Source organism: Argiope bruennichi, chromosome 5, assembly GCF_947563725.1.
Source record: "Argiope bruennichi chromosome 5, qqArgBrue1.1, whole genome shotgun sequence".
NCBI classification, from domain to species: Eukaryota; Metazoa; Arthropoda; class Arachnida; order Araneae; family Araneidae; genus Argiope; species Argiope bruennichi.
This window is the reverse complement of record NC_079155.1, coordinates 131,188,379-131,215,899: the sequence shown is the minus strand read 5'-3', so window position 1 is coordinate 131,215,899 and position 27,521 is coordinate 131,188,379. Positions and strand designations below refer to the sequence as shown.

Below are 27,521 nucleotides of genomic sequence, written 5' to 3'. Positions count from 1 at the left end.
AAGATAGGATTTTATTATCTTTCAATGGCATTACTTCTCTTTATTTTGAACTTGAATTCCCAGTTGAATGATTTTATTGTAAACTTTTAAGAAAAAAATGCACTGAACTGAAACAATTCTTTGCTGTGATGATATCGAGCGAGTCATTAAAAGATGGCGGCTTCCACTAATAGGCATGGAAAGCGGCTTATTAAATCAGTTCAATTTAAAAAGAATTTAAATTTTTCTACTTTATGTAGGGATTTGCCCCGTATAATAGTTAACCCTGAATACTCATGGATAGTAGCTTTATTATGCTTACTTTTAGAAGTAGTTCTTAATGCTTTAATCATTTTTAAAATACCTTGTAAGTTGAATTTGCTATCAGTTTTTCAAAATAAAGCTTCATTAAATGCTATTTTAGAAGAACCGTCAAACATTTGAGAACTCATTGAAGATCTAATATTAGAAAGCTTCAATGAAATGTGATAAAAGACGAACTTTATTGAAAAGCAAATTTATAAAACGGAAACTCGTTATTTTAAACATATTATACACTTGTGATTAAAAAAAATAAAGGGAAAAAGTGTTCCTTGTACATTTTTTAAAGGCCATTCATTCAGTAGTAAGGCTGTGCATATTCTGTAGCAGGAATGAATTGAAACCTAATTTAAATTTTAATATAGATTAGAAGCAATTTATGCATACTTCTTTCAAGATTCATTATTTTTATTATTTATTTGATTCACAATATACATTAAAGTCTTAATTTGTTTTAGTGAGAAATTAGATGTAGGTATTAAGAATGTTTAATACAAATTTTGCTCTTTTTATTTATTTTACAGCGAGAAATGCATAATTAAACATTTTTGTTCATTCATTATTTTTTTTTTTTTCTAAATGGAAGTTGATAATTTAAAAATAAATTTAGCTTTTAATGACTATAATACTATTATTAGAATTTTAAAAATAGCCTGTATTCTTGATAAAGTATATTTAATTCTCATCACTGCTTGAAAAAAGACGTTTTTGTTAGGTTTGGCACGTACTTTGTTTCTCATGAAGCACTATATTTTTTATTATGTGGTAACAAGGGATAGATTATAGATTACTAAATGTTAATTAGTGTTGTCATTTTTAATATATTATTCAAAAAACTAATTGTGTAATTTATATATCATTTTTCTTAAAATTTTATATATTTAAAAGATATAAAATTAGGTATAAATTAGTTAATTGGAATAAAAAAAAGAAAAACTTTGAAAAAATTAGAGAAAAAAAAACAACTTTTATTTTCTGCTTGAAATTGCAGTTGACTGATGAGGAAAAATTCTGTTTTCAGGAATTGATTATGCTTTGACTCGGTATCATAAATTGTTGTCAGTTCAGTTAAAAGAAGAGTTTTTTTTTTTTTTTTTTAAATTCTGCATGTTTTTCTAATTCTTTTCATTAAACTGCAAAAATATGACAAAAAGGCATGAATTTCTTGATTCTGTTTCCAGCTATAGTAAATTTTTTTGTGATTACTTAATCATATTTTCTGTTTTATTAAACATTTTTTGTTCTGGTACAATCATACAATTATTATTTGCCTATGTAGTTGAAATCTATACAAACAGAGCATGCATTCTCATGTCTTTTAAATGGGATTTTTTTCTCTTTGCTGCATAATATTTGACCTAACAAAATATTGAATGCATATTGTATTTTTCATGTGGTTTGGATTTAATTCTGCATAAAATGGCACCCTGGGCAAATATCCACCCCCCTTAAAATAAATACGATTCTTTTGAATTGTATTTATTTTATTTAATCCGTCCCCCTTTTCCCGAAACTTTATGAGAGGGAGTGTTAAAAAATTAAAATTATAATGAAAAAAATTAATAATATTGAACTTATTTAAACTTATATTGAAAATGATCTACATTTTTGAATCAAACGTTAATTACTTACTGTTACTTTACTTTAATTTAGATATTGAACTTATTTAATTTGCAGTAATCTGAAAGTATTAATGGCTTCAAATAATCAGAAATAAAGTAGAAAAGAAAAAAAAGTAAATAAATAATGTATTTCTGTTTGAGCTAAATTTTGATGGATGAATAAAATGAAACTATTTTGCAGCTTATTAAGTTAATGACTTTAGCCCTTACATTTATCTGTTCAAAAAATTTAGGTAGAATGATTTTTTAAAAATATGAAATTTTTATGGATGAGGATTTTTATGGAAATATGAGATTATTTATTTGGACAAAATTTGAAATTAATTTGAATCGTAAAATTTTATATTGCAAAGCTAATTATAAAATACATATTTAATCTATATTACAAAAAATAATAAGTAAATTGATGTAGAAGCTTTTATCCTAAAACCAAGCAAATTTACCATCTTATAAAATGCACAAATATATACATCTTGAAATTATAAAAAAAAAAAAAGAAGCCATAGCTACCATCTAAACTATTCATTTATATAAAAAATATATCACATATGAAATATGATTAAGCAGTATATATGATCACGTACAATGGGAAGGGGAAACTAACAATCATCAGCTTGACAATATCTAAAAAGGTAAATTTTAGGTTAAAAAAATATACCTTATGAAAAAAAAAATATGTAGCCATAAATTGATATAAGATTCAAATTTTAGTTAAATAGCTATGCTTATTTGTTGATTAAGAATTACATATTTAATATGATTAAATCATAAATGTGAATAAAAAAAACTTTAACTAAAGTTATGTTTAAAATAATATATATATATATATATATTTGCATTATGGAATGCATGTTAAAAAATTATAAATTTAAAAATTATAAAAATCTTTTAGATGATTCATTTGCAATTGATAAATATGATACGACATGTCTAATCTTGAAATAAAATTTCTTTAAAATTATACAGAAGAAAGAAAAAAACGACCTTTATAAAATCCTTTTACTAATTTTCCATAGTTTAAGACTAAAGTAAAATCTTTGAAAAGTTATCTGATATTTAATAATCATAATCAACAGAGGTAGGTAAAAAAGAAAGCAAAAGCTTTAGAAAGTTGATGAATAAAGGAAGTCCAAATTAAATTTCAACAATAAAAACTACAGTCGCAGATCATACTTAAAAATTTATTAATATTGTACCTTAAATTCATGTAATGAACCATATAGTTTGAGGAATTTTAAGATGGTATAAGAATTATTTTTTGTGATAATATTTTCAGAAATGATTGCTTAAAAACTTTGACATTTTGAAAACTTTGTATTTAATTAAAATTCTATTTAAAGGTTCAAAAAAAGTTTAAGGTATATGTTCTGAGAATCTCTTTATGCCCAATATTTTATCAACTTGATCAAAAGGTGTGAATATGAAAGCTCTAATGCTTTATTACCATATATACTGTAAGAAATCTTTTGAAGTTCTTAGGATGGTTAAGTATTACACTTCCTTTTGTAGAAAGATCTTATGATGTTCAGATATATCCTTCTTCCCCAATAAGACCTGAATCTGAAAAGCACCTTAGCTCTTCAGAGATATACTTTTGGTTAATGGATATTAAAAATTACTATTTGCTATTTTGTTTTGAAAAACTTAAGTTCCTTCTTAGGCCTTGAAGAGGATTCCATTCTTTATGCTCTTTTTTACTTGTTTATAAATTTTTAGAATGTAAAGGGGGGAAAAAAAAGAATTTTTCTTCTAAATGCAATTATTCGATTTCTTAGTTTTGTGTCCCCTAATAATGGTGTCCAGGTCACATGCCCTGCCTGACCCTTCCTAGTTAGATCACTGGTTCCATATTACCTTATTTGAAATGGAAACTGTAATTCAGAGGATTTTATTCATTAATAACTGATTTTAAAAAATGGAAAACTTTCAATCAAGTCTTATTTATCTGAAAAACTGCAATTTGTATCAATAAATGTTGTTTAAATTTAATAGGTTTATTTATTTTTTAAACATTATATTTCACATGATTTTTATTACATAATGATTTGCATGTGCCTTCTTATAATTGTATATGTCACATGGCAAGGTTCTTTTATTTTGTTACTGAAAGAAAAGGTAGTGTCGTTTAAAGATTTTCTTATACTTTTATTCATTTTCAAAACATAAAACATGCATGGTACTTTTTTTTAAAAATCTAATTACATTATTATGTATATTTTTTAGATACAGAAATTGATTGGAAAGCATATATGCAAGAAGTAGAAGGTGTTGTAAATGGCACTTGGGATTATCAATATTTAAAAGGAGACACAGGGCCATTAGTGTAAGTAAAATTTCTTTGAAATTTTAGAATAAATGTTTTTGAGTTTATATCTACTGTCGTACATCGGTGATTAATTCATACATTGATTTTTATTTATTAAATAAAAGTGAAAATTCAGAAATAGTTTGTTCATTGTAGACATTTAAACTATTGAATAGATTTTCTTTCTTTTTCAATCACAAATACTATAAATCATAATGTTAAATTCATGATTCATTAAAAATTTTAATTTTTGATCATTAAAAACTATATTTATATGGATAAATAAAAATTAATTTATCTTTAGTATAGCCATTCTTACTGAATGAAGATATTTGGTTATGTGTAAGTTGCCATCTATAATGCTAATTAGATTTTATACCCATGAATCTTAAAAATTTATTCATGACAACATTTCACTTCTTACTTCAACTTAAAAAAATTACTTGGTTCAGTGTGTAATTTTTCAAAAAAAAAAAAAAAAAAAAAAATGCCAATAATAGAAGGTATGTTATGCATTTGATATTTTATATAAATAATTTATGTAAATGTAATTTAAATTACTTGTGTAAAGTTAGTGCATTCCCTAAATAAGGCTGGACAAAAATATTTTCAACCAAAGCAACATCATATGTATCAGCTAGGTGACTACCATTGCAATAAAAGTCCGAATTTCCATAAAATTTGAATATTGGCATCATTGCATTAATCCTAACATTCATTGCTAAAATTTGATGGTGAAAGAATTTTTTTAGATTTTTATATGCATCCTAGCAATGAAATTGCTGCCATAAATGTTATAGACTTCAAAGTTTTTTTGAGAGAAAATATATAATGTTTATAGTACAGAGTGATTATAATTAAAGTTACAATTTCAAAAATCGTTAATTTTAAAACTACTGGTCTGAATGTCTTGATATTTTTGCTGAACAGTCATGAGGCAATGGGAAAAAAAAGTAGTACAAAATGTGGTTCTGTCAGGAGAAAGACCAAACATGGATTCATTAAATACAGGAATATTGTTAGCCAAAAGGAAACAATACAGTTTAGGGGTTTAATAAAAATTTATTAGCGATGAGTCAAGAATACATGTTTATAGCGACAACAATGATAATGACAAAAAAAAAAAAAAAAGCTTTATGGAACAAACATCTAACAGGTGGGTAGTTAAGGCATAAGTTATTCGATATGCCCTCCGCCTTGTTCCGCTACTAATTGGAAGCCCAAAACGGCATGCTCCACAACAGATCGGAGGGTATCTGTACTGATATAATGGATGTGGTGTGTGAAGCTTTCCTTCAAATCTGCTAGATTCTCAATCCACCCACTGTAAACAACATTCTTCAGGTACCCCCAAATACAGAAACTACACATTTGTAAGTCAAGGGAACATGGTGTCTACATTGTTGGAAAATGCCATATTATGATCTTATCATCTCTGAAATGAGTGCTCAGTAGCTGCTCCATAGGAGTAGCAATGTGCGGAGGAGCATCATGTTGCATGAATATTGTTCGATCCACATTCTGACTCTGCTGAAGTGCTGGAAGAATATGGTTATGCAAAGTAATGACTATAGCTGGACTAGATTCTCAGTCGCCCAAATCCTGCAATTTTGCATATTTACAGAAACATATAAATGGAAGGGTCTTCGTCAGACTACAGTATGTTCCATGGCCATTCGTTGTCCACTTCCATTCGGGCAAGAAATTGTTATGCAAAAGATACACATGCTTCCAAGTCAGCAGGTAGCAACTACTGCACATGAGTTATCTTGTACAGATAACATCACAAGATGTTTACATTCCGTGTTGATCAGCATATCCTGCATTCGGCCAACTCCCCATACACTGCTGATTCCAGTATCATTATTAGTCTGTTCTTGTAATGCTGTAGCTACATCTTCCACTGCTGCAGCCAAAACTGGTTTCCTTCCTCTACCCCATTTCACGTCAAATGAAGCATTCTCTTTGAATTAGCAATCATTTTTCTCAGACCATTTGTGGTTATTGGACCCAATTTTATGGATTTTAATGTTTGAAACTTCCTGATAGTTGTAAGTGCACGTTCATCGTTCTTATAAAAAAAGTTTCAAGTGCAGAGCGTGATCCTTCAGAGTCATGATGAAGTATTCAGGTAAAGAGCTGGTGCTATTTTTGTGGCAGCTATATCTGTGGCGTACATGTCATATATAAATAATTCACATATCTCCAGACAATGTGAACTCTGACAGTTCTATCTATTGGCACATTTTGTAACTATTTATTTTCCCCTTTTCAAACAAAATTCCATTGCCTCACAATTGTTCTGCTAAAATATCAAGTCATTCTGATCAGTAGTTTTAAAATTATCAATTTTTGATATTGTAACTTTAATTATAATCACTCTTTATATCTTATTTAAGAGTTAAACAAACATGGTATATGTACAATATCATAGTATTGGTATCTTGTGCTTCACTTTTGCTTGTCAACTCTTAAATTAAGACTTTACTACTCACCTTTTTTGTAATATCCTATTTTTCTTTCTTTTCTTTTTTTTTAACTCTTCCATGCATGCATATTTTTTTTTAAGCATCAGTACATACTAGATGTAAGTTAGATTCCAAATTGGTAGACAGGCAAAAGGGAAATTTCTTGCCTTTGCCTGCATTTGAAGTTATTGACTTTGCGCCTTGTTGATGGCCATCAAGAATGCAAGTTGAATGGGAAACTGCAGTTGTTTAAATCAAAAGACATGTTGGTGGGGAAAATGGGAATGGTTGCAATGAACACATCTTCTCCTTTCTACTTTGCATTAAGAATAGTTGCATCAATTCTTGCTACAAGTTAATCTTCTGATTTTGATCAGCATAATTGGTTAGCAGATAAACATTGTCTTTCGATTCTTGCTGCATGTTGATCTTGAGATTCTGAAGCACGTGAATGTGCAATTTCTAAATTATCTGCTTCATTGTTCACTTGTCATTCCTCATTTATTTGAGAAGCTTAAATTCACTTATTTCTACTTGCTGTGCTTTTAAGTGACTAACATTTGGGAGGCATATTTTTTGACTAATCAATTAACACAATATACGATTGTGTAAACGAAATATTTTTCGTATTTAAATATAAATCTTCTTTTAATGTACTATTATTTCGAATAATGTTAAATTATTGCTTTCCTTCTTTGCTTTTTCCGCTTCCTAAAATCATATTGTATTATAACTAGCGTATGAGGGCTGTTCGAGCATTTCCTCTTATCTTGAATATATGTACAGCGAAAACGCAAAGATTTTTTTTTCTAGATTTCAGTGGCAACCCTGTTAGATATGATGAACAGTTTTTGGGATTATTTACTTGAGCATAATTCTTATTCTAAAATTTGAGTTTTACTCTGTTCATATGACTTTATACTATGTATTCATTCAAATATATTACACTTGATTCACTGACATCTGACACCTAATTGTATTAATGTTGTTTTCCCTGTTATTCATGTCACTTTTGAAGTGGCAGAAAAACCAAACATTTTTTATTGCTCTTATGGACCATTTTTCTTTAGATCTTTGAATTATTTAAAACTTTTTTTTTTTAGCTTTATGTCAGTATTTTTAAATATATGCATTAAATACTTCATTTAAATTTCAGCTGATCTAAAATACTTTTTGGAACATTTTTAAAATACACATTCGGTGTTGTTTGGCTATATTTTTAGATACTCAAAACATCTTGGACTTTTAATTTTTTACTTATTAATATGTCTAATTCCATATTGTTTCAATCTCATAAGAACTAAAATATTTTTCTGGTCACATTTTTTTTCCAGCATTTGCATAATGCACAGTAGGGACAAGATCCAATATGGCAACCCAGAATTTCCATTTCTTACTTGAATAGCATGTAAGTATTAGTGCCCAAAATTTCAAATGGCCTAAAATATCTGCTCAAAATTCATTTTGAGCTCTTGTCTTTTATCTGATGGTGGTGAGTAGTTATTATTTGTATTTTGCCATTTTGCAGGCATTCATAAGGTTCTTTGATATACGCGGAAGAATTCTGTTTTGGAAATCAAATTATTCGCTTCTGCAATAGTTGTCACTTCTTGACTGGAAAGCAGGTAGGCTTCAGGATGGACTATAAAATTAAGGCCACTTTTAGGCTGGTAGTGCCTTTTCTCAATCACATCAGATTTCTGTTTATTTTTATCTTTTACATCATCAAATAGAAGTTTTTCCTGTTGTGTTTCTTCCTCCTTCATCTCTTTGCTTCTTGTAGTGATGTAGAACAAATTTCATTGATATCAAAAGCTTCATCATCAACATTCTCTTCATTGATGGAATTGATCTTTGCTCGTCCCCTTTTTCCTTCACAGTACTTCTTCTTTTTTTCTGCACCAACACCACCATCTTCATTAAAGTCCTCAAATTCTTCATTAAATATCTTGACACTTCTCAGACATCAAATTTTTCACTATCACTTTCTGCATCATTGTTTGATCCAGCATCTTCAACATCAATATCAAATTTTTTTGGCATCTATTTATCATTTTCATCTGCTGATCCATTAACTCCTTCCTTCTCAATTTGCACTGGGAACTCTTACTCAATGAAATTACAAGCTTTTGAACTGCAGCTGGGGTATACTCTCAGAAAACTCCCAAATTTTCCGGAAAAAGAGTAGAAATTTCATGAGGCCAAGGCATCGAAACTTGATAATCAAAACCTTGCCAAGAAGCTAAATTTAGAGAATTTTTGATAGTACGAAAAAATGAAAAAGGACTTCCTGAATATTGTTATTTGGATATCTTTCTTAATAAGTATTCTGTTAATGCTAATATTCTTCTCAATATTTCTTCTTAAGTTCAAAATAGTTATTCTTTATTTTAGTGGCTATGAAAATTTGTGGGGAAAATTTTATTAATTGTTTTTATTCCCAAATCATGGATTTTACTTTATGATGAATTTTTTAAATTACCAGGTAGACTTACTCAGTACTGAATTCAAAATGTAACATATCTAAATTCAATTCCCAGAGACTAATTCATCTGCTGATTTTTTTTTCTCTTTTTTTTTTTATTGCTTATCTTTTTTTTCTGTTTTTTAACAAAGAAAATAATAATAATTTTTTGTGATTCATCAAATGGTAGGAATTTTTTACCTCAAAAGAAAGTACTAGTTCTTCCTTGGTTGCTCCCTCCACAATTGAATTCTGTACACAAAATGAAGCTGTTTTGTACCAATGTGACAAATAAAACCAACGTGACAAATGTTCAAAAGAAAATTATGAAACTTTAGTTGAGTCATAAAAGTGATAGACCTGTGAAAAGTAAAACCCCAGTAATGTGTGAGAGGTATATAACAAAGGTCCATTCACTATTAATGAAATGTTTGTTAAAGTATGCTAGTGAGATATGTTTACACATCCTGGCTTTCCCCTCGTATCTGTTTTCTATGTACATATATTTAAATTTTGTCTTGATAATTTACTTTTTAATGCGTCTTTGATAAACTCATATTGCTTTGTGTGTATCATTTCTTACTTTTTAAAATATTTTGAAATGGATACAAAAATCAATTGTTTGTAGTTTTGATTATATTTTCTATGCATTGACTATTTAATTGATACTATGCAAATTTTTCTTGATGCCATTTTATATCTCCTTTTTTTTGCCTTTTGGCCCATCATATATATCCCTGAGTTCCTATCAAAAATCGTTTTATGGCATGCAGTGCTATCTTTAAGATTTTAAGTATCTAAGCACAATTTGGAGTGAGATGTCCAATAAATAAACATAAATAAATTTTAATACAAATGTAAAAGTACATGCAACACTTATTTTTATTTAAATAGTGATAGTATATAGCACATTCATATGAAAAACCATTGAGAGTAGTCTCCCCAAAACTTACCCATATACTCACCCCCCCCCTTCTCTCATAAGATGGGTAAAACCACAAATGCTGTATATGGCATTACTGAACAATAGTTGTGAAATGTAGATCTTTGGCATAAATGTAACCATTTTTTTAAAATACATAACATACGATGGATTCAATAAAAAATGGTTACATTTATGTAAAAATCTACATTTACAATTTTTTCTGACCAAATGAAACGAAAATTTGATATGCAACTACAGACTCAGTCACAAGATAACATTCCTAAATTGATTTTAAGTCATTCTGTTTATGAGTTATTGCATTTATATACAAACGAAAGTATGTACTAATAAAGACATTTAACATGATAAACCTGTTTACCAAATTTCATCTACTTACCTCTTTGTATTTGAAGTTATTGAGTTCACTTGTAATTGAACAGACAGACTTCCTATGAATAGATTTCATACAAAATTTGGTAGAAGTTTACAAATTTGATCATTAGTCCATATATTAAATTTCATTTGTCTTGTTGAAAGCATTTTTTATTTGTCATGTTCACAAACAAACAAAATGCCAAAAATATGTTTTTTGAAATCAGGAAAGTCTGAAACATGAATATTTGTCGAAATCTCGAATTAGAATTTTTTTGATGGTTACAATATTTCCACTATATTTCAAAGTCAGAAGTTTAATATTGCTCTGTTCTCCTTGCTTTAATTTCAGCAGTTTTTTTTATTGTTTAGTGAATGTTATTCCTCAATAAAAGGGAAAATTGGAATATCAATGCAAAAATTATCTTTCTGACAAAAAAAAAAAAAAAAAAATTACAACATTGCCCCTTTTTTGTGTTTTCAAGTAACCAAAGACATAGTGAAGTAAATTGAAACAATATATATTCTGTAGGAAACCATTTACATAGATAAAAAATTTTTGGAATTCTACATGAAATAACATAAAGTGTTACAAACAATGGGAAATGTGCATGTAAATCCATGTTTTTATTATATTTAAGGCAATAAGCAATGGAGATTTCATTTTAAAACATCAAAAAGTAATCTATTCAGAAATATTCACATTTGAATATTCTACAGGATTTAATATATAATATATGATTTTCAATGTTGAACCCTGAAATGTAGTAACTTCAAGTTATTTATTATTTTTTTTATAAGACAACTACATTTTATTATTTTCTTCTCTATCTAAAATTTTTGTGGGTTTATTCCAAATTCCATAATTTGATGAAAGTTTCTGATCTATGCTTGAGGTAGCTAAATATTGGATCACTCTAAACACCAGGAGCATACGCTTAGTTGAAAAGTTTTAAAAAATTGTTTTTGAACACTTACTAACTTCGAACAGTTTCAATTTTTTAAAATGAATCGAATTAATTATTTAAATATTTTTTAATTCATATGTTAAAATTAACACTTGCAGCATAAATTAAGAGTAATCATCAGACTTTTCTTATTTGGTTGACTTATTTGTCTTACATTGTTTCAGATATCCTGGTGGTTTTGTATATATTTTCCTAATTTTATATGCTGTCACGCTAAAGGGAACATGGATCCTTTGTGCTCAGATTTTATTTGCTGCACTGTATTTAGCAACATTATATGTTGTGTTTCGACTTTACACTAGATCTCAAATTGTAAGTAAAACTTTTAATTGCTATTATTATAGAAGAATTATTGATTGATACCCATTTATACATTTAGTTGATATTTTTGAATTTTGTTGAACTTCTAAATTTTCAGTTATTTTGAATTAATATCTCTCTTCTTTAATAAAAAACTTTGACTGTATAAAATATCTTTTATGTCTTACAATCTGCAAAATATTTCATTAGCATATTTTCAAAAAAAAAAAAAATGAATGCAATACATTAGAACCCATCATTATGAACATAAGAAGCATTCTAGAATCAATATTTTTACACTGAAATCTTACCTAAGGTTATTTTCTTTCATTGCTGTATTATAGAATGTTCATAATAAAGATTTAATTCGAAACCTCCACAAAATGTGAATTATAGGACCAAAAATGATCAAATTTGGGAATATTATAAAAATAGCCTTTGAATACCTTTTAGCGCCTGGGATTTAGATTTTACAAAATTCTATTATTTGAATGAGGTTGTTAGCAAACATAATTCTATTATTTAATATTTACAAAATTTAATATAAATAAAAGTAAACTTCAAAAACTAGTTTGTATGCAATAGAAATCCAAAGTACTGAGCAGCTCTTCAAATTTTGCTCACATATGCTTCAAAATATAAATCAAATTATATGACTGTGCAATCTTTGGTTATATAGTTTTTATTTTATATATGTTTTAAATGGAAATTTTTAAGTTTTCACCATATATAAACTGAGATAAAAGGTGGGGGGGGGGAGATTTTATTATTGATTTATAGCTCCAATTTTTAAAAAAATTTATTTATCAAGTTTTCATCTAAAATTATCACTTGCCATTCTGTGTATTCTTTCAATTTTAATGATTGCCTTTTTTGTATATATTGTAAATTCTTCTCTTTAGTCTGAATTTCACATAGAATCTGAAAGATTACTATGTGAAATTTTTATGACTTCAATTTTTCTCTAATCTTGGATTCAAGTCCTATAGTTTAAGAAACTCTGGTTTGAAGTTCATTAACAGGCAAGAAAAATTTTGAATTGATTAAAAATACTAAACTTATAGAATTTTTTCTGTGATAATTAAGTTTTCTCTAATCATAAAAAGTTCAATAAATAAGAAAAAGGTAAGAATTTTGCATATGTATAAGAATCGAACATATTGGGAATCTGTTTTTCTCAGCCAAAGAAAAAGAATTTAAATCATGCTTTAATCCATCCAATTTTAGCAGTCAGGTTTTTAAATTTTTCTGATCTAAAATCAGAATTTTCAAAGTCGATGAATCCATTATTTATTTCTTTCAAAATGTATTGGAACATACAAAACTAAACTCATTCATAATGCATTGCCTAGTAAACATAATAGTTAATTATAGCTTTTTTTTTTTTGTCTTTGGCATCAAATTATAAAATCTTACTGAAACTGCTTGATGATCTTTTTTCAACCTGTCTTTTTCAATATGGGACGAATAGTGATTATTGCTTTCATGAGTATTGGTTGTTCTTTATTTTCCTGCGACCTTTGTTATTTATATAAATGAAAATACAAAAATTTATCACACTTATAACTAAATTTTTGTGGGAAAATGAGAAAACAATTGATTATGGTGATCTAATTTGTAATTTTTAGCTAAGAGAAGGTTGCCACAGCACTGGAAAAACCAGGAAAATACAAGAATTTAAAATTCATCTAAAAAACAGGGAAATGCATGGAATTTTTTATTCCTTTTTTCCATCTAAAAATGCCAATCTCTGAAAATTGCGAGAATAAAGGATAGTAGTCAAAAAGGGAACAACTGTGTTATCGAAGAAATTTGCCTCTTTTCTGCTCATTACTCTTTTTTTTCCCTTTATAGATTAGTCTAATTTTGATTTCAGAGGCAGTTGTTATCTCAGGGTTGCCACGTCACCAGGAGAACCTGGAAAACCGGAAAAACACAGGGAATTTAAAAATTTACAGAAAAAAATAACTGAATAATGCAGGGACATTTGAAAATTTTCATAAAAACCGGAGAAATGCAGGGAATTTTGTCTCTTGATACTCCCCCCCCCCATCTAAAAAATGCCGATCTCTAAAGATTGCTAGATTTAAATATCATAATCATAGCTTCCAAAAACACTTGTTTAATGAAGAAGTTTGCTTTTTTTCTGCCTTCTCCCATTTTTTTCTGTATTAATCAGTCCAGATTTTCAAATTGCAGCAAATTAAATATTTGTATCATGGTAGCAAAAGTGTTTTTTGTTTTGTTTCACCTGAGCATGAGAGGTAATATATCCCCCCTTAATATATAAATTTTTTCTTACTAAATACTAGATAATAAATAATAAGAAATTGATTTTTTTTGTATATAAATATAAACTCTCTTTTAATATGTTATTATTTTGAATAATATTAAATTATTGCTTTTTCCATTCCTTAAAATCTTATTGCATTGTAACTAGCATATGAGTGTATGAGTGTTATTTGCACATTTCCCCGTATCTTTAATAAGGAAAAAATGAATACACAGGGAATGTTTTTTCCTTATTTGAGTGGCAACCCTGTATCTTTTCTTGAGACTCGGGGGTAACAGCTAATGAGACTGCTATAACTGCATAAGAAAATACAATGTATGGAATAGCAACAATAAATCTCCAGAAGCATCACAATGGTGTTCAGTCACTCACACATGAGTTTATTGAATGGTTTGTTAATTATCTGTGAAATTATCCTGAGTAGATTAAAGATTTTTTTTTTTCAAACAATGAGCTACTCAAAATCTATTTTTAATACTGATTGGCTGGATAAAAATAGGAATCCCAATTCTGCTGAATGGGTTATAAATATTCCTGAGATCTATTTATTGTGTACTGCTTGCTTTGTAAGAAGATAAATAAGCTTAAATAATATGAGAAAACAGGCACATATCAAAGGAGGAAAACATACAAAATTGTGTACAAATTCAGAAAAGTCATAATTTATGTTGGTATCTAAAAGGAATACTGGAGATGTTGTACCAAGTCTGAAAATGTCAAATTTTATGTCCGAAAATAAGCTGATTTTGAACTTTTTAATTCTAAACCAGTCCTTTAAAGTTGAACATTTATGGGGATTAAAACTTGTGTCACATTTGTGTGCTTGCATTCAATGATACATCGGAAATATTTCCACATATATTCACTGATAGTGAAATAGCTAATAAAATATACTTTAAACCATATAAAAATGGCATATATTATTTGTTACAAATTAGCTCCACTTTTTCAACAGTCTCTTAAGAAATCTTTAAACAATAAGAAATTTATAATATGCTTTGTCAACACCCTGAACCACATTTTACAAAAATATCAAATGGATCTTATTGTAAGATATTGGTGTAAATCGTCCAATAAAATTTCCACAAGATATTTGAATTCTTTATTTTTAAAGCATACCAGTGCTCAAGACTTTGAGAATTTTAAAAAAATTATATCAGATTTGAACATATTTTATGAGTATTTTATATTTGGGAAGAATACTATAAAAATATTTAGATGCAGTTTCAATAATTTTATTCTTTTAGTAACTGCATCCTATTTAAATCCATATTTATTGAAGAGCCTTGCATATTCCTCTCATTAAGACTAAGAGTATTATTATTCCATTATAACTATGACATGAGTACTGTTCTCGCATTTTCCCTTTTACTGCATATACATACAAGAAAGATAGGGATCCCCCCCCCCCCGATTTGAGTACTAACCTTGTAAGAAATAGGGCAAATGCAAGTACAGATTTTAAACATGTATGACTTATTACCTAAATTAAATGAAAAATACCAAGTTTGAATTAACTTTCTTCTTATTTGGAGGGAAAATGCTAATTAAATAACTAACATTTGAGGGAAGGACATAACAAAACAAATTTAAATAATTGATTTAAATATTTATAAATTCTAAACTCATACATGCATGTAGTGTATAAAAATAACCTACAAGGAGAGCATCTATGAAATCTAAACTTACTCTGTTTCTTTTCTAGGTACCTCCATATGCCTTAATATTTATGTGTTTTACATCATACAGAATACATTCAATTTATGCTCTTCGCCTTTTCAATGATCCTTTTGCCATTTTCTTTTTGTTTGTGGCTATCAACTTCTTTTCAGATGGCAGATGGTATATTGGTTGTATTTTTTACAGGTAAGTAATAATTGAATGATCAAAATTAAAAATCTCATTTTGTTTATTTTCTAATGAAACTTTCTCTATAGCTTATTAAATGTTTGAAAAACTAATTCTTATTGAAGTTGCTTTAAAATTAGTCATCCCTTCTGTATTATTTCAATATATTATTTATGAAGATAATTTTTTCATTTTACCAATCCAATACTAATTCTATAATCTTTTTTAGCTTGGATGGTATTAAAGTTAATGCCTTTATAAAATTCCTTCTCTTAGAGAGGCGAACTTGACTAATTGAAACCTAACAGTATTACAGTACTACTCTGATTTATCCAACTATTTAAATTAAGCAAATAAGAATAAAAAATGAAATGAATAATGAATGCAAAAAAGGAATAAAAAATAATAAAGATTTAGTCCAATATTTTACAGTTTATATGGAAATTGTATAAATAATAACCAAACTTAAATAATTTTAATAAAATAAAAGTTATTAATAAGAAATTTTTTAAAAAAATTTATATTACTAATTTCAAGTAAGTAGTTTTAATAAACAGTGCAGTTTCTTAACTATAACAATTGTATTATAAAATTTTAAAAACAAATTACTTTTTATATTGAATGCATTGAGCAACAGTAGATTTTTAAATGAGTCAAAGGCTTTAAAATTTATTCATTTATAATTTCTGAAGACCAAAGGTACAAACATTTAACCAACAAAAAATTTCAGAAATAGAAATGACATTTGTAGATTTTTGATTTAGATTTTAATATAATCAAAAGAAATGTAATTTAAAAATGGCTTGAATTAAGTTCTACTATATTTCATTCTCATATTATGCAGGCAGATGTGAAAATTTTGATTTACCAAATTAATTTGAAAGTTTTGTGACATTATATGATATGTGTTTTTATCTATTTAATTGATCTTATTGCTTTTTTAGCTTTGCTGTGTCCATCAAAATGAATATTTTGCTTTTTGCTCCTGGTCTTCTTTTTATTCTTCTACATTCCATTGGAATAAAAGAAACAACTTATTGTTTGTCTTTGTGTGGTTTAGTACAAGTATGCTTCATCTTTAAAAAAAATCTTTATAGTTAAATTCTTTTAACTGGTGTTTGCTTATTTAAATAGTCAGCTGTATTCCTTTAATGTACAATTAGATGCGACTTTTCTTAGTGCTTGATGATTGAGTTTTATTGCCTATTCTAGTAAAAATGTCTGATTTGTTTTGCTTTTGTGACTTATGCCACATACTTGTTCTTTAGTACTTAATTCTATAATTCAAGTTCTCATGGAAAAAGGGAAATAATGGTAACTTTGCTACTCTACTCAGCTTGTGATATCAAGCACTTATTCCTTTACCAGTTAATAAGTAATGCTAGCTAAAATCATAGAGCATAAATCTAAAATCTATATCTCTGCAATATCTTAAACTGCTTGTGAGTTATATTTGATTTTATTACTCTTTGACATTATAACACTTTTCTACACCTGATATTATAATGGGTTGAGGTAAAAGTTTTTAAAAGGGAGAAGCCCACATCATAAAGTCATTAAGCCCTTGCAGATTTATTGTGGATTCTTCATTATTTATTTAGTTGTGCACTTTTGTAATTGCATTTAATTTTTTAATTTGCATGGCTTATAATTCTTTTTTTTTTGCATTATAATAATTATTTGTGATTAATTGATAATAATAATGGTAATAATTTACACAAAACTATTAATACTCTTATAATAATAAAGAAAACTAACTTTAAATGCAAAAGGTTAAGTAAGTGAATTCGTAAATTATAATAAATACTATAACATAATTACTATAAATATATATTCCAAAGTATACAGTAAGCAAAAATTGTGTATTGGATTGTATAATGAATCTACTTTAACAAGTTAGATAATAGGAAATTATGCTTTATTCCATGAATATTATTTGTAATGTTTAATACATGTCTAATTATTGTAATTTACACTGTCTCTGTTTGGTTGGCAGTCTTACATAAGCTTCATCAGTCTCTACAAAATGTAGAGGCATCAATCTCTTATCAACTGAGTTCAAGATTAGAAGTATTCTCTGTTTTAAACTTGCAAAAAAAGTGCAACCTCTAACTTGGCATTCTCTTTCTATAATCTGACATCCAATGGTAGCCCATACTAGTGAGTCTAAAAATTAATTTGAAGATTTTAGTTACAAAGAAAACTTTTAGTTGCATTTTTAGGAACGATTGCAATGTTATTATTATTTATATACACAATTTTATTACACATTATGAACATTTTCAGAATAATGATGAATAAGAGCATTATTTCTTTTATCAATTCTTGTTTTTCTGACTTGTATGAAATCTGCATTTCTGGCAATTGAGTACACAGAACTATATCAAAAGATATAAATATTTCTTCTATACCCTTTATTTAAAAGAGGAGAGGTATTCGAACAGATTAATGAAATGAGTATGAAGGGTTATTACAAATCCCATAATTTATGGTTCAAAACATACTCAAAAATTTATGGTAGGTTTCTTTGAATGTTAAAAATTCTTTTAATTTATCAATACTATAGCTATACTACTTCATATACTTAATTGCAAATTAAAATTGCATTTTTTGTATAGGTTCTTGTGGGTTTTCCCTTCCTTCTTGCCAACCCTGTCAGTTATATTTCAAGATCTTTTGATCTAGGAAGAATTTTTCTACATCAGTGGACAGTCAATTGGCGTTTTTTGCCTGAAGAGATATTTGTAAGCCGCTCTTTTCATCTGTGCCTTCTCTTCCTACATCTTATCACATTGGCTGCATTTGCATACTCTTGGACAAGGTTGTTTCATATTAATTATCAACTTGATATATGCTATATTTCTTTTTTTATCTCTAAATTTTAGTGGCATTGAATCTATGGAAGTGCTGTATTGCTATGGAAGTGCTGTATATAATATATTGCTAAGTGATGGATTTTTGCTTAACTGAAAATTTTTCTTTTTCAATTAATGTGCTTGATAATTTAACAGTTAATTAATAAACAAAAGTAATTATAATTTGATATGATGTATTTAAAAAATTAAGTTTAATAAATTTCTTCCTGCATTCCTTGATGTCTTTGTGCAAAAAAAGAAGATATAATGTTATGAAGATTCAATATAATGTTAAACTAGATACACATATAAAAAAAATTTCATATTTTTTTGCCTTAGAGAAAAGTCAGTTCACAAAATTTCTGAATTAATTTTTTATTTATCATTAATTATTGCGCATTTTCTTATTTATTTCAAATTTTAGATTCACATCCCCCCCCCCCAGAAGTGGAAAAGAGTAACAAGTACTCTTTCTGTTCAAAATTCATGACTGAATTAAATGTACCATTGTTTTTTGTGTATGCGCAACTGAAGGAAATATAAATTATGCTGAAATATTATATTTCAGAAAATAAAATACGAAAGAACTATCCCAGCAATTTAGTATCGATGTGTATTCCACATATATGAATGTTCCTAAGATGTTTTTTTGTAAAGAAGACTCCAATGCCATGCCTGTCTACAGTAAATGCCTATTGGAATGACTGGATTTTTTTTATATATATAATTTTAATTATATAACTTCTGTTGCTTTAAATTAAATTTCATTTTCTTTTTTTATTTCAGAAAGTTTGGTATCTTGAAAAAAGGAGAAAAGCCTTATCTTGCTTTAGATAGTATCCTTTTTTTAAAAAAAATTTTATATATAAAAGCTGCTTTATTTCTTTTTATTTTCATTGTGCAAAAATAACCAAATAAGATCTTTTAAGTGACAAAAACAGACTTTCAAAATAATTTCAGGTATGCTGTAACTAGTGAATAAGCTGTCATTACCTATACATGTGTGTGTGTACCATGCCATATAAGCAACAAATCCTGTTCTTTCTTCTATTTTTTATGTTGTGAAACTTCCATTGGTCTTCTGTTTACATACAAAAGGATGTAATCAGCAGAGATAAAATCAAGATGTATAGAGACTGTAATTGTTTATCTGCAAAGTAAACATTAATTCTTTTTCCAAAAAAAAAAAAAAAAAACACTAATTAGGGATTTATTTACAGTTTTTTTTTTTTTTTGTAATATAATGCAATGGTTATTGTTTTTGTAAAACATTGTTCTTCTAGTATCTACATGAAATGTTCAGATGGTTCTTACTATTTTGAATAATTTCTTTATTTATAGTTTCATTTAAATTATTTAAAGATTATAATGTTGTTAAACTAAAAGTGCTTTTTAAACACAAAGTAATGTATACTTGCCACTAATGGCATAAAATTTATTAACTGCAATAAAAGCTTACAAACTTGACAGTTGTTTAAATGCATTAGAAAAAAATTTTGCACAGATAAATGTGTTTCTCCATCTGCCATGTGTTATCTAATCTTGTTCTTAAAAAGTTGTCAATTTAATCCATTTTGGCAGTTTTTAAAAAAATTTGGTTTCTTTCTTTTTTCTATATATATAATGACAGAATTTTTTGTGACCAATCCTTCCCATGTGTTATTTTTTTTAAAAAAAATTTCTTTGCTTATATATTTTCAATATCAGTACAATAAATAAAGAATTTCATTATCAACCAATCAATTATTCAATTTTGCTTTCATACTAGGTATACCATGTGGCATTTAATTGACAAAAACTGATTGCAAGATACTCGTTAGGGATTGGAAAGAAGCCCTTATCATTCTTATTAGAAAATAAGATAAACCGGATAATGATTCTAACAGTTATAGGTCAATTGACCTTACTAGCATTTCATGCAAACACATGGAGAGGATTGTCCTTCATAGGCTTAATAACTATCTCTATGAAAACAATTTAATTCCTTCCGAAGAGTTTGGTTTTAATAAGGGCCATTGCATGATGGATCAGGTTTTATATTTTAGCCAGAAGATTAGGGATTCCCACAATCTCAAACAAACAAATCATACTATGGCTGCCTTTCTTGACTTATCCAAAGCCTTTGACAGGGTCTGGAAGTACAAACCTGTTTACAAACTTTACAGTACTTTTAAGTTAAGGGGGAGAATTCTGCCTTAGATTGCTAACCCTGAAGGCCAGGTACATTAGAGTGAAGTTTAGAGACACCGTGTCAGGAAAATTTAGATTGAGCCAGGGTATCCCACAGGGATCTGTGCTCAGTCCTACTTTGTTTATTGCTGGAATTGAGGCTTAGGCCAATTCTGATCACTGTGTATGGGATTATATGCTGACAATATAATAATCTGGAACTGCTGCTCACAATAATGTTAATTCTTTCCTTCTTCAGCTAGAAGAATTTGCTGTGGTGCATAAAATCATTTTTTATCTCTCAAAATCTATTTCAAGTATTTTTCCACCAATAGACAACTTTGCAACTATGAGCCTGATATTTATCTACTGGATAGACAACTGAATCGTGAAAAACATCCCAAGTATCTGGGATTCATCCTAGATCAGGAGATTCTTGGTCATGCCCATATAAACAACTTGGTTCTCAGGGGAAAACAGCGACTGAAAATTTTGAAATACATTTCTGCTAGAGACTGGGGAGCAGATGCTTGGACTCTTCAAAATACTTATATTGCCCTTATTCATCCCATCCTTGAATATGGTGTACAGATCTATCAGGTTACTTCTTCTGGCAATCTCAATAAACTAGAAAGGGTTCAACTCTCTGCTGCCAGAATCATCACTAGCCTCCTCAATAGTTGCCCCAGGAATATTGTATTGTATGAAGCTGACTTGCAACCTCTCAGACTACGTAGCCAATACCTCTTAGCTAAATACTTTGTCAAACTCATCAGTTACAATGACCAGGACAGAACGTCTAATTATGTGCACAGTTGGAGTGATAATCACCACCTCAAGAGAGAAAGTCCGCTTAGCCATGCTGAAAGTGAGAATTGGCTGCATAATGAAGTAGAATATGTCTCACTAGCTTGTGGTTTGGATGTTGCTGCTTCATTTTATTTTCAGGTCTTTTTCAAGACCTAATTGAGCTCACACACTAACAAGAGTACACATCACCCAGGATATCTTAGACAACTTGCTTTGGAGACTATCAATAAAATCCCTTGTGATGCGTTGCAGATCTGCAATGATGCGCTATTTCGGGTAGTGGATTTTTTGTTAAAAAGAAAAACGGCATTGGGATCTGTGTAAGAAACCCTGACAACTGCTCAGTGTTCTGTGCAGAACTAATAACAATTGAGGAGGTGTTGAAATTTTGCATAACTGAGAGTATTTGCACTGACATTTGAATTCTGAGTGACAGCCGAAGCTCCATTCTGCATTTATCTGAATGGTGGAGGCATCAGGACCGCACAATTAGGGACATTGTCCAGCTTTTGAATTGCTTGATTACCAATCTTATCACCTTTCAGTGGGTTCCGTCTCAGGTGAATGTGCACAGAAATGAAATTGCTTATGGTCTGGCCCGAGTGGGCAGCCATAAGGATACTGCTCATGGTGGCTGCCTTACTTTTTAAGAAATTGCCACCCAGGTGAGGCAAGATATTTGTTCCTCTTGGAGGAGGGTCTCCATGCATGAATGGTATGCGGAAAGTTGCCCTGAGGCTGTTTTAATTGGGGTTGGCAACAGGGGTGATCAGACAACTCTTGCTAGATTTCGAAGTGGACATACTCGTGTACAACGTCATGTGACGGGCAACAAAGTTTATCCCCTGTCTCCAAAATGCAATGCGACTGAAGCTACTCATGCCCACATTTTGGCCTGCATCGGTTTCAATAAAAGCCAGCTGTTCTCGAGTCCTGAAGCTGTGCTACATTGTCTGAAGGCATTTGGGCCCATGGTCCTGGTTTGATGTAACTGTCGGCAGGGTGGAATAAGCCACAACAACACAAGATATCATAATATTAATATAAAAGAAAAAACAAAATTTGTTTGACACTTGGAATTATTTAAACTGATTTTAGCAAAATTCATTGTTTAGATTTCAAATATGTAAATAGTTTTTCTCTATTAGCTCTATTTTCTGAGATTCTGTGTGGTTGAATCACATGAAACAAACAAAAAAAAATTGCATGTGATGAAGGATAAAATGCAATACTATTATAGCTTTAGTCATGGAAAAGCTGAAGTTTCAAGAACATCAATGGATTTAGAAACTTATTTTCTTATTTTACAGCAAGAGGACTACGTGAATTTTATTTCCTGCCTATGGGATAGTAGAATTAAATAATGTCAGTTAGTGAGAAAAGATGGGCCAGCAGGACAGAATATGTTTAAGGAGGAAGAAATGCCATTCATGAGTTCATAATCAGAAGAAATAGAATCATCTTGCCTTCTCTGCATAAAAACCTTTTATTAATATAACAGTTCTTGAAAGCTGGTGATTGGGACCTTATTTCACATAGAACATAAAAAAAAAATTTTTTTTTTAAATCTGGAATAAATCCAGGAAAATTAAATGTGGAATCTTTGAAAGTCCTCATATCTGACAACTTATACATGATCTACGTTTTGTAGATTCCAGGAATGAAACAGAGTCAAAACAGTGAATCTCATATGTTGTTGTCAAGAATTTACTGATTATACTCATGATTGGAAGTTGTATTCATTCCACCATACTTAACAATATCAGATATCTTGATTGTAATATGAGCGCAGAAGTTCATTACTTGCACAATTATCTAGATAAAGAAAATTTTTGCATTGTTAGGGAAGCTAGTAGAGGACTATTGACAAAGTATTTGGGATACTCATATGATGGCAGATTAAACAAAAGTTCATTTAGAAATATTTAACAAGCGAAGTATTTGGAATGGAACAACCTTTTATTTTGTCCTAATTGGATTTTGACCATTTTTAATTAAATTATGATAAATTTACAAGGTTGTACCTTTATTTTTTAATTAATTAAAATATTTTGCTAAATTATTATGATTAATAATTTATATCTGTAGACTGATTTAATATATTAACTTAAATGATATGACATTTATAGCTTAAAAATGATCTGGTGGGTAAAAATTAATGTTATATTTTTTCTGAGTGCATGAAATGTACAAATTATTGGTTTAAAAAATCTCTGCCACAAAAATATGTATTAGCATGTGTAATTAATTATAAAATTAAAAGGTAGCTGAAAAAATATACCTTTTTGTTCTTTAGTGAGAGTATTTTTAAAAATTATATTTATTATATTTTCTTATTGTTAATGTTTTCTAGCATTCTTCTCAATTGCTCTTCAATAATTCAAGCATGAAGTTAATATTATGTAATGATATTTGTGACTGTATTTCCTTCTATAAATATTTCTTAACATGGCATAGATTTCTTATTTATTTTGTTTGTGTCCAATTTTGTTGGAATGGTTTTCAGTCGATCTCTACATTATCAATTCTATGTGTGGTACTTCTTCACTCTTCCGCATTTATTATGGTCAACAAATTACAATCCAGTTATTAAGTGAGTCTTTTTTAACATAGTTTTTAAAAATACATGCATAATTTTAAAAAATACTTTGCTATAAAACTTTATGAATGATTAAATTTATAACTGAATGCTGTGCTTGTTTGAAACTATTTCAAATATTTTCCATTAATTTCAAATTATTTTATTTTAATTTTTATTTCTCTCTATCTCTTTTTTGAACACTTCATTATGTGCTGTGATTTGATGGTACCTGAGACATTTTATATGGTTGTATCTAATTTAAATTAATACCTTAGGATGAATTGTCATATATTTAGTAAATTTCTTAGTATTATATAGAAACTAAAGAAAAAATTATTCAAATATTATTCTAATGTAAATAATCATGGTACAGTGAGATAAGAAGATGAATGTAATCTTCTCCAAGCACCAGCTCTTTGAAAGAGTATTGCCAGTTTTGTATTAATGTGTCTTTTTAGTTACATAAAATAATGTATCAAATAATTTACAAAAGACTGAAATCTCTTAATACCAGGCAAAGAAAGTGATGCTTTAACGATTTGGTATTATTTTATGATGCATGGAGGAAGAGGCTGTATTTCCAATCATCCTTTAGAAATTTTTTCTTAATTTTATGTGTTCCTTTTATATCATATGGGAGTTTTTCAAAATTCTAACTAAGAATGATCTCAGATCCACTATGAATCAAGCATGCCTGCCTAGTTTAGCCATTTGTTAGTTAAAAATAGTGTACCTAAAAGTAATTGATTTTGATTACATAATTTCATCATTTGCTGAACAAAAAGATAATCTATCATTTATTACAATTATGTATCTACAAGTCTGTTTTATGAATCCTTGGCTTGCTTTCAAAATCTAACATGAAATAAATTAGAACTACTCAAAAATTACTTAAATATTATTAATTTTTTAAAATATATCAATCCAATATATATATTTTTTGATCCAAAATTTTTAGAAAAAAAATGTGCTTGTTGATTAAAATAGAAGATGATAGTTACATATCTAATCAAGCAAGATTTGTTATAATTTGCCTGATCAAAAATGAAAACTAGTGTATAGAAAGTGCCTGTTGATTGTGATGGAATGAGTGAAAATACAAAAAATACAGAAGCTGTAATAAATTGAATGGAAGTAAGAAATTTGCCAAATCAGATTTATTCCAAGATGTGGCAGAACTATGAATTTCACTGCACGACTTGAAGAGGAATTGAAAACTTTCTTGAACTCATCATTCTTCTTATATATGTTAGCAGCAGCCAATAAAATTCTGGCTACAAAGACCTATACTGCTTCCAATGAGTTTTATAGGTAAGTTTCTATAGGTAATAGTAAAAAGAATAATGAATGTGGATTTATTACTTGTCGCTGTTAATTTTATATTTCTGTTTCCTCTTATCACTTCAACATTATGTGTCTTCTTTTGTCTGTAATTTTTTTATTTCTGGCTTGGTAAACCATTACATTGATTTGATGCCTATTACTGCTTTATCTTTGCTTCACCTTTTTTTTTTATTATTGCAAAGTGTTTATAGTAATTAAATTATAACATCATGTTCTTGTATTAATTTCTTCCAGGTTATTCACTCTGGGACTGCTGGAACTCTCCTGGAATACTTATCCATCCACTGTCCTAAGTAGTGCTGTCTTACATTTGTGCCACTTAATAATCTTAGCTAATCTCTTGTATCACGGCTGTCCAGTTCCTTATATGAAGGCCAAGAAGAAGTCTTCTTAGATGGACAGTAATACCTTTATATTGTACCTGATTCTGGAGTTTTAATAAAATATGCCCAGTTTTCTTGATGAATTATTTTATTATGATTTTACAGCATATTGTGCTTGATTTCTTCTTCTTCTTTTTTTTTTTTAACGAAATCAAGTAATGTAAATAAATTTAAGGAATGGGTTTAGAAAAAAAAAAAGTAATTTTTAAAAAAATTTCGAATTGATTAATTTTGTGCACTTAAAAGAATTAAAACCAAACTTTGCTAAATTGAAATCCAATATTGTAAGAATTTTATATAATCAAAGTATACCCTAAACGTTTAAAAATTGTTTATTTCTTAAATTATTGCAATTAAAGATATATTTCTAATGGCAAAGTTTTATCAAATAAAGTACCCAAAAATATAAAAACATTTTAGTTTGTGTAGATGATGATGATAATAAAGATTTGCAAAAATTAAATGTAACCCCCCCCCCCCTCCTCCCACCCTCGAGTTAAAAAAAAATGTCAGTGAATAAAAATAATAATAATTTTAAACTATAAGCAAGCAAAATTTCATTTTCCTATCTGCAAAATTTGCTGAGTTGTTAAAAGTCAAATTTATTGACTTAGACCATTTTTTCATACCGCAGAGAAAGTCTTTTTTTTGTCTTTTTTATGGATAACATGCAAGTGACAAAAAGCTTTTTAAAAGGTCATAATGATTATGCATTTGTATAATGATGCCTTTATCAAGTTCCTTTAAATTTAGGAAAATGGTAAAATAATATATGAATTGAAATGCATACAACATTTATTGAAAATGAACACCTTCTATACCTGTAAAAAGGCATGAAAAAAAAAAATTGAAATCTGCTATAGCAAATTTCAAGTCATCATGTGAGAACATTTTTTTCGATCGCTTAGAGCTAGAAGGCGATATTTGAAACTCAGAATCAAAACGGAGACGTTTTGCGCTGAATGTTGACGGTTGTGATTCAGAATCCAAATGGACACGTTCTGTGTTTGAAGTTGAGTGTTACGATTGAGAATCTGCAACACACTGCATACCTTTACGCTTTCTTCGTTCCCGTTGTAAAGCTATTTTACGTTCATGTTTAATTCGATCAGCTTCTAATTTTAAATTTTCATCATTCGTTTTTGTTGATTGAAGGTTTTGTCTCTGAAGGTTTGATTGAAGGTTTTGTTCCGGCCTCTGTTTGCTCTTTCGTTCCTTTTCTTTTTCTGTTTGCAAGGCTTCATCGGGAGAAAGCTTAGGACGCCCTATTTATTATGTATTTATTGCCTACACGATTTCGAGCTTCACCCCCCCCCCCAAACAAAACAACATCATGTACTTTTTCCGTTCTCATTTCCGTATCTGGGCTCCTAATAACGTAAGTGAAGTAAATGTGGTATCGTTAGATAGAGGATATCGAGTAAAGTGTATCACCGCCAGTCGTAAAGAGAGTTTTTGCAAAAACGAGGTCGAAAACCTCGCTCGAAAATTCAAATTTTTACAACTTTGGGAAC

The 27,521-nt window shown here is 28.6% G+C and overlaps 1 protein-coding gene across 1 annotated transcript; it reads left to right on the top strand.

Moving 5' to 3' along the window:
- The first annotated feature begins 131 nt into the window (after positions 1 to 131).
- LOC129968847 (lethal(2)neighbour of Tid protein-like) lies at positions 132 to 26,090 on the top strand. Its single transcript, XM_056083135.1, has 9 exons — positions 132 to 346; positions 4,146 to 4,245; positions 11,589 to 11,736; positions 15,723 to 15,883; positions 16,810 to 16,930; positions 18,484 to 18,686; positions 19,507 to 19,556; positions 24,157 to 24,292; positions 25,859 to 26,090. The coding sequence occupies exons 1-9, from the start codon at positions 154 to 156 to the stop codon at positions 26,016 to 26,018; spliced, it is 1,272 nt and encodes a 423-aa protein (XP_055939110.1). The 5' UTR covers positions 132 to 153; the 3' UTR covers positions 26,019 to 26,090.
- The last annotated feature ends 1,431 nt before the right edge of the window (positions 26,091 to 27,521 follow it).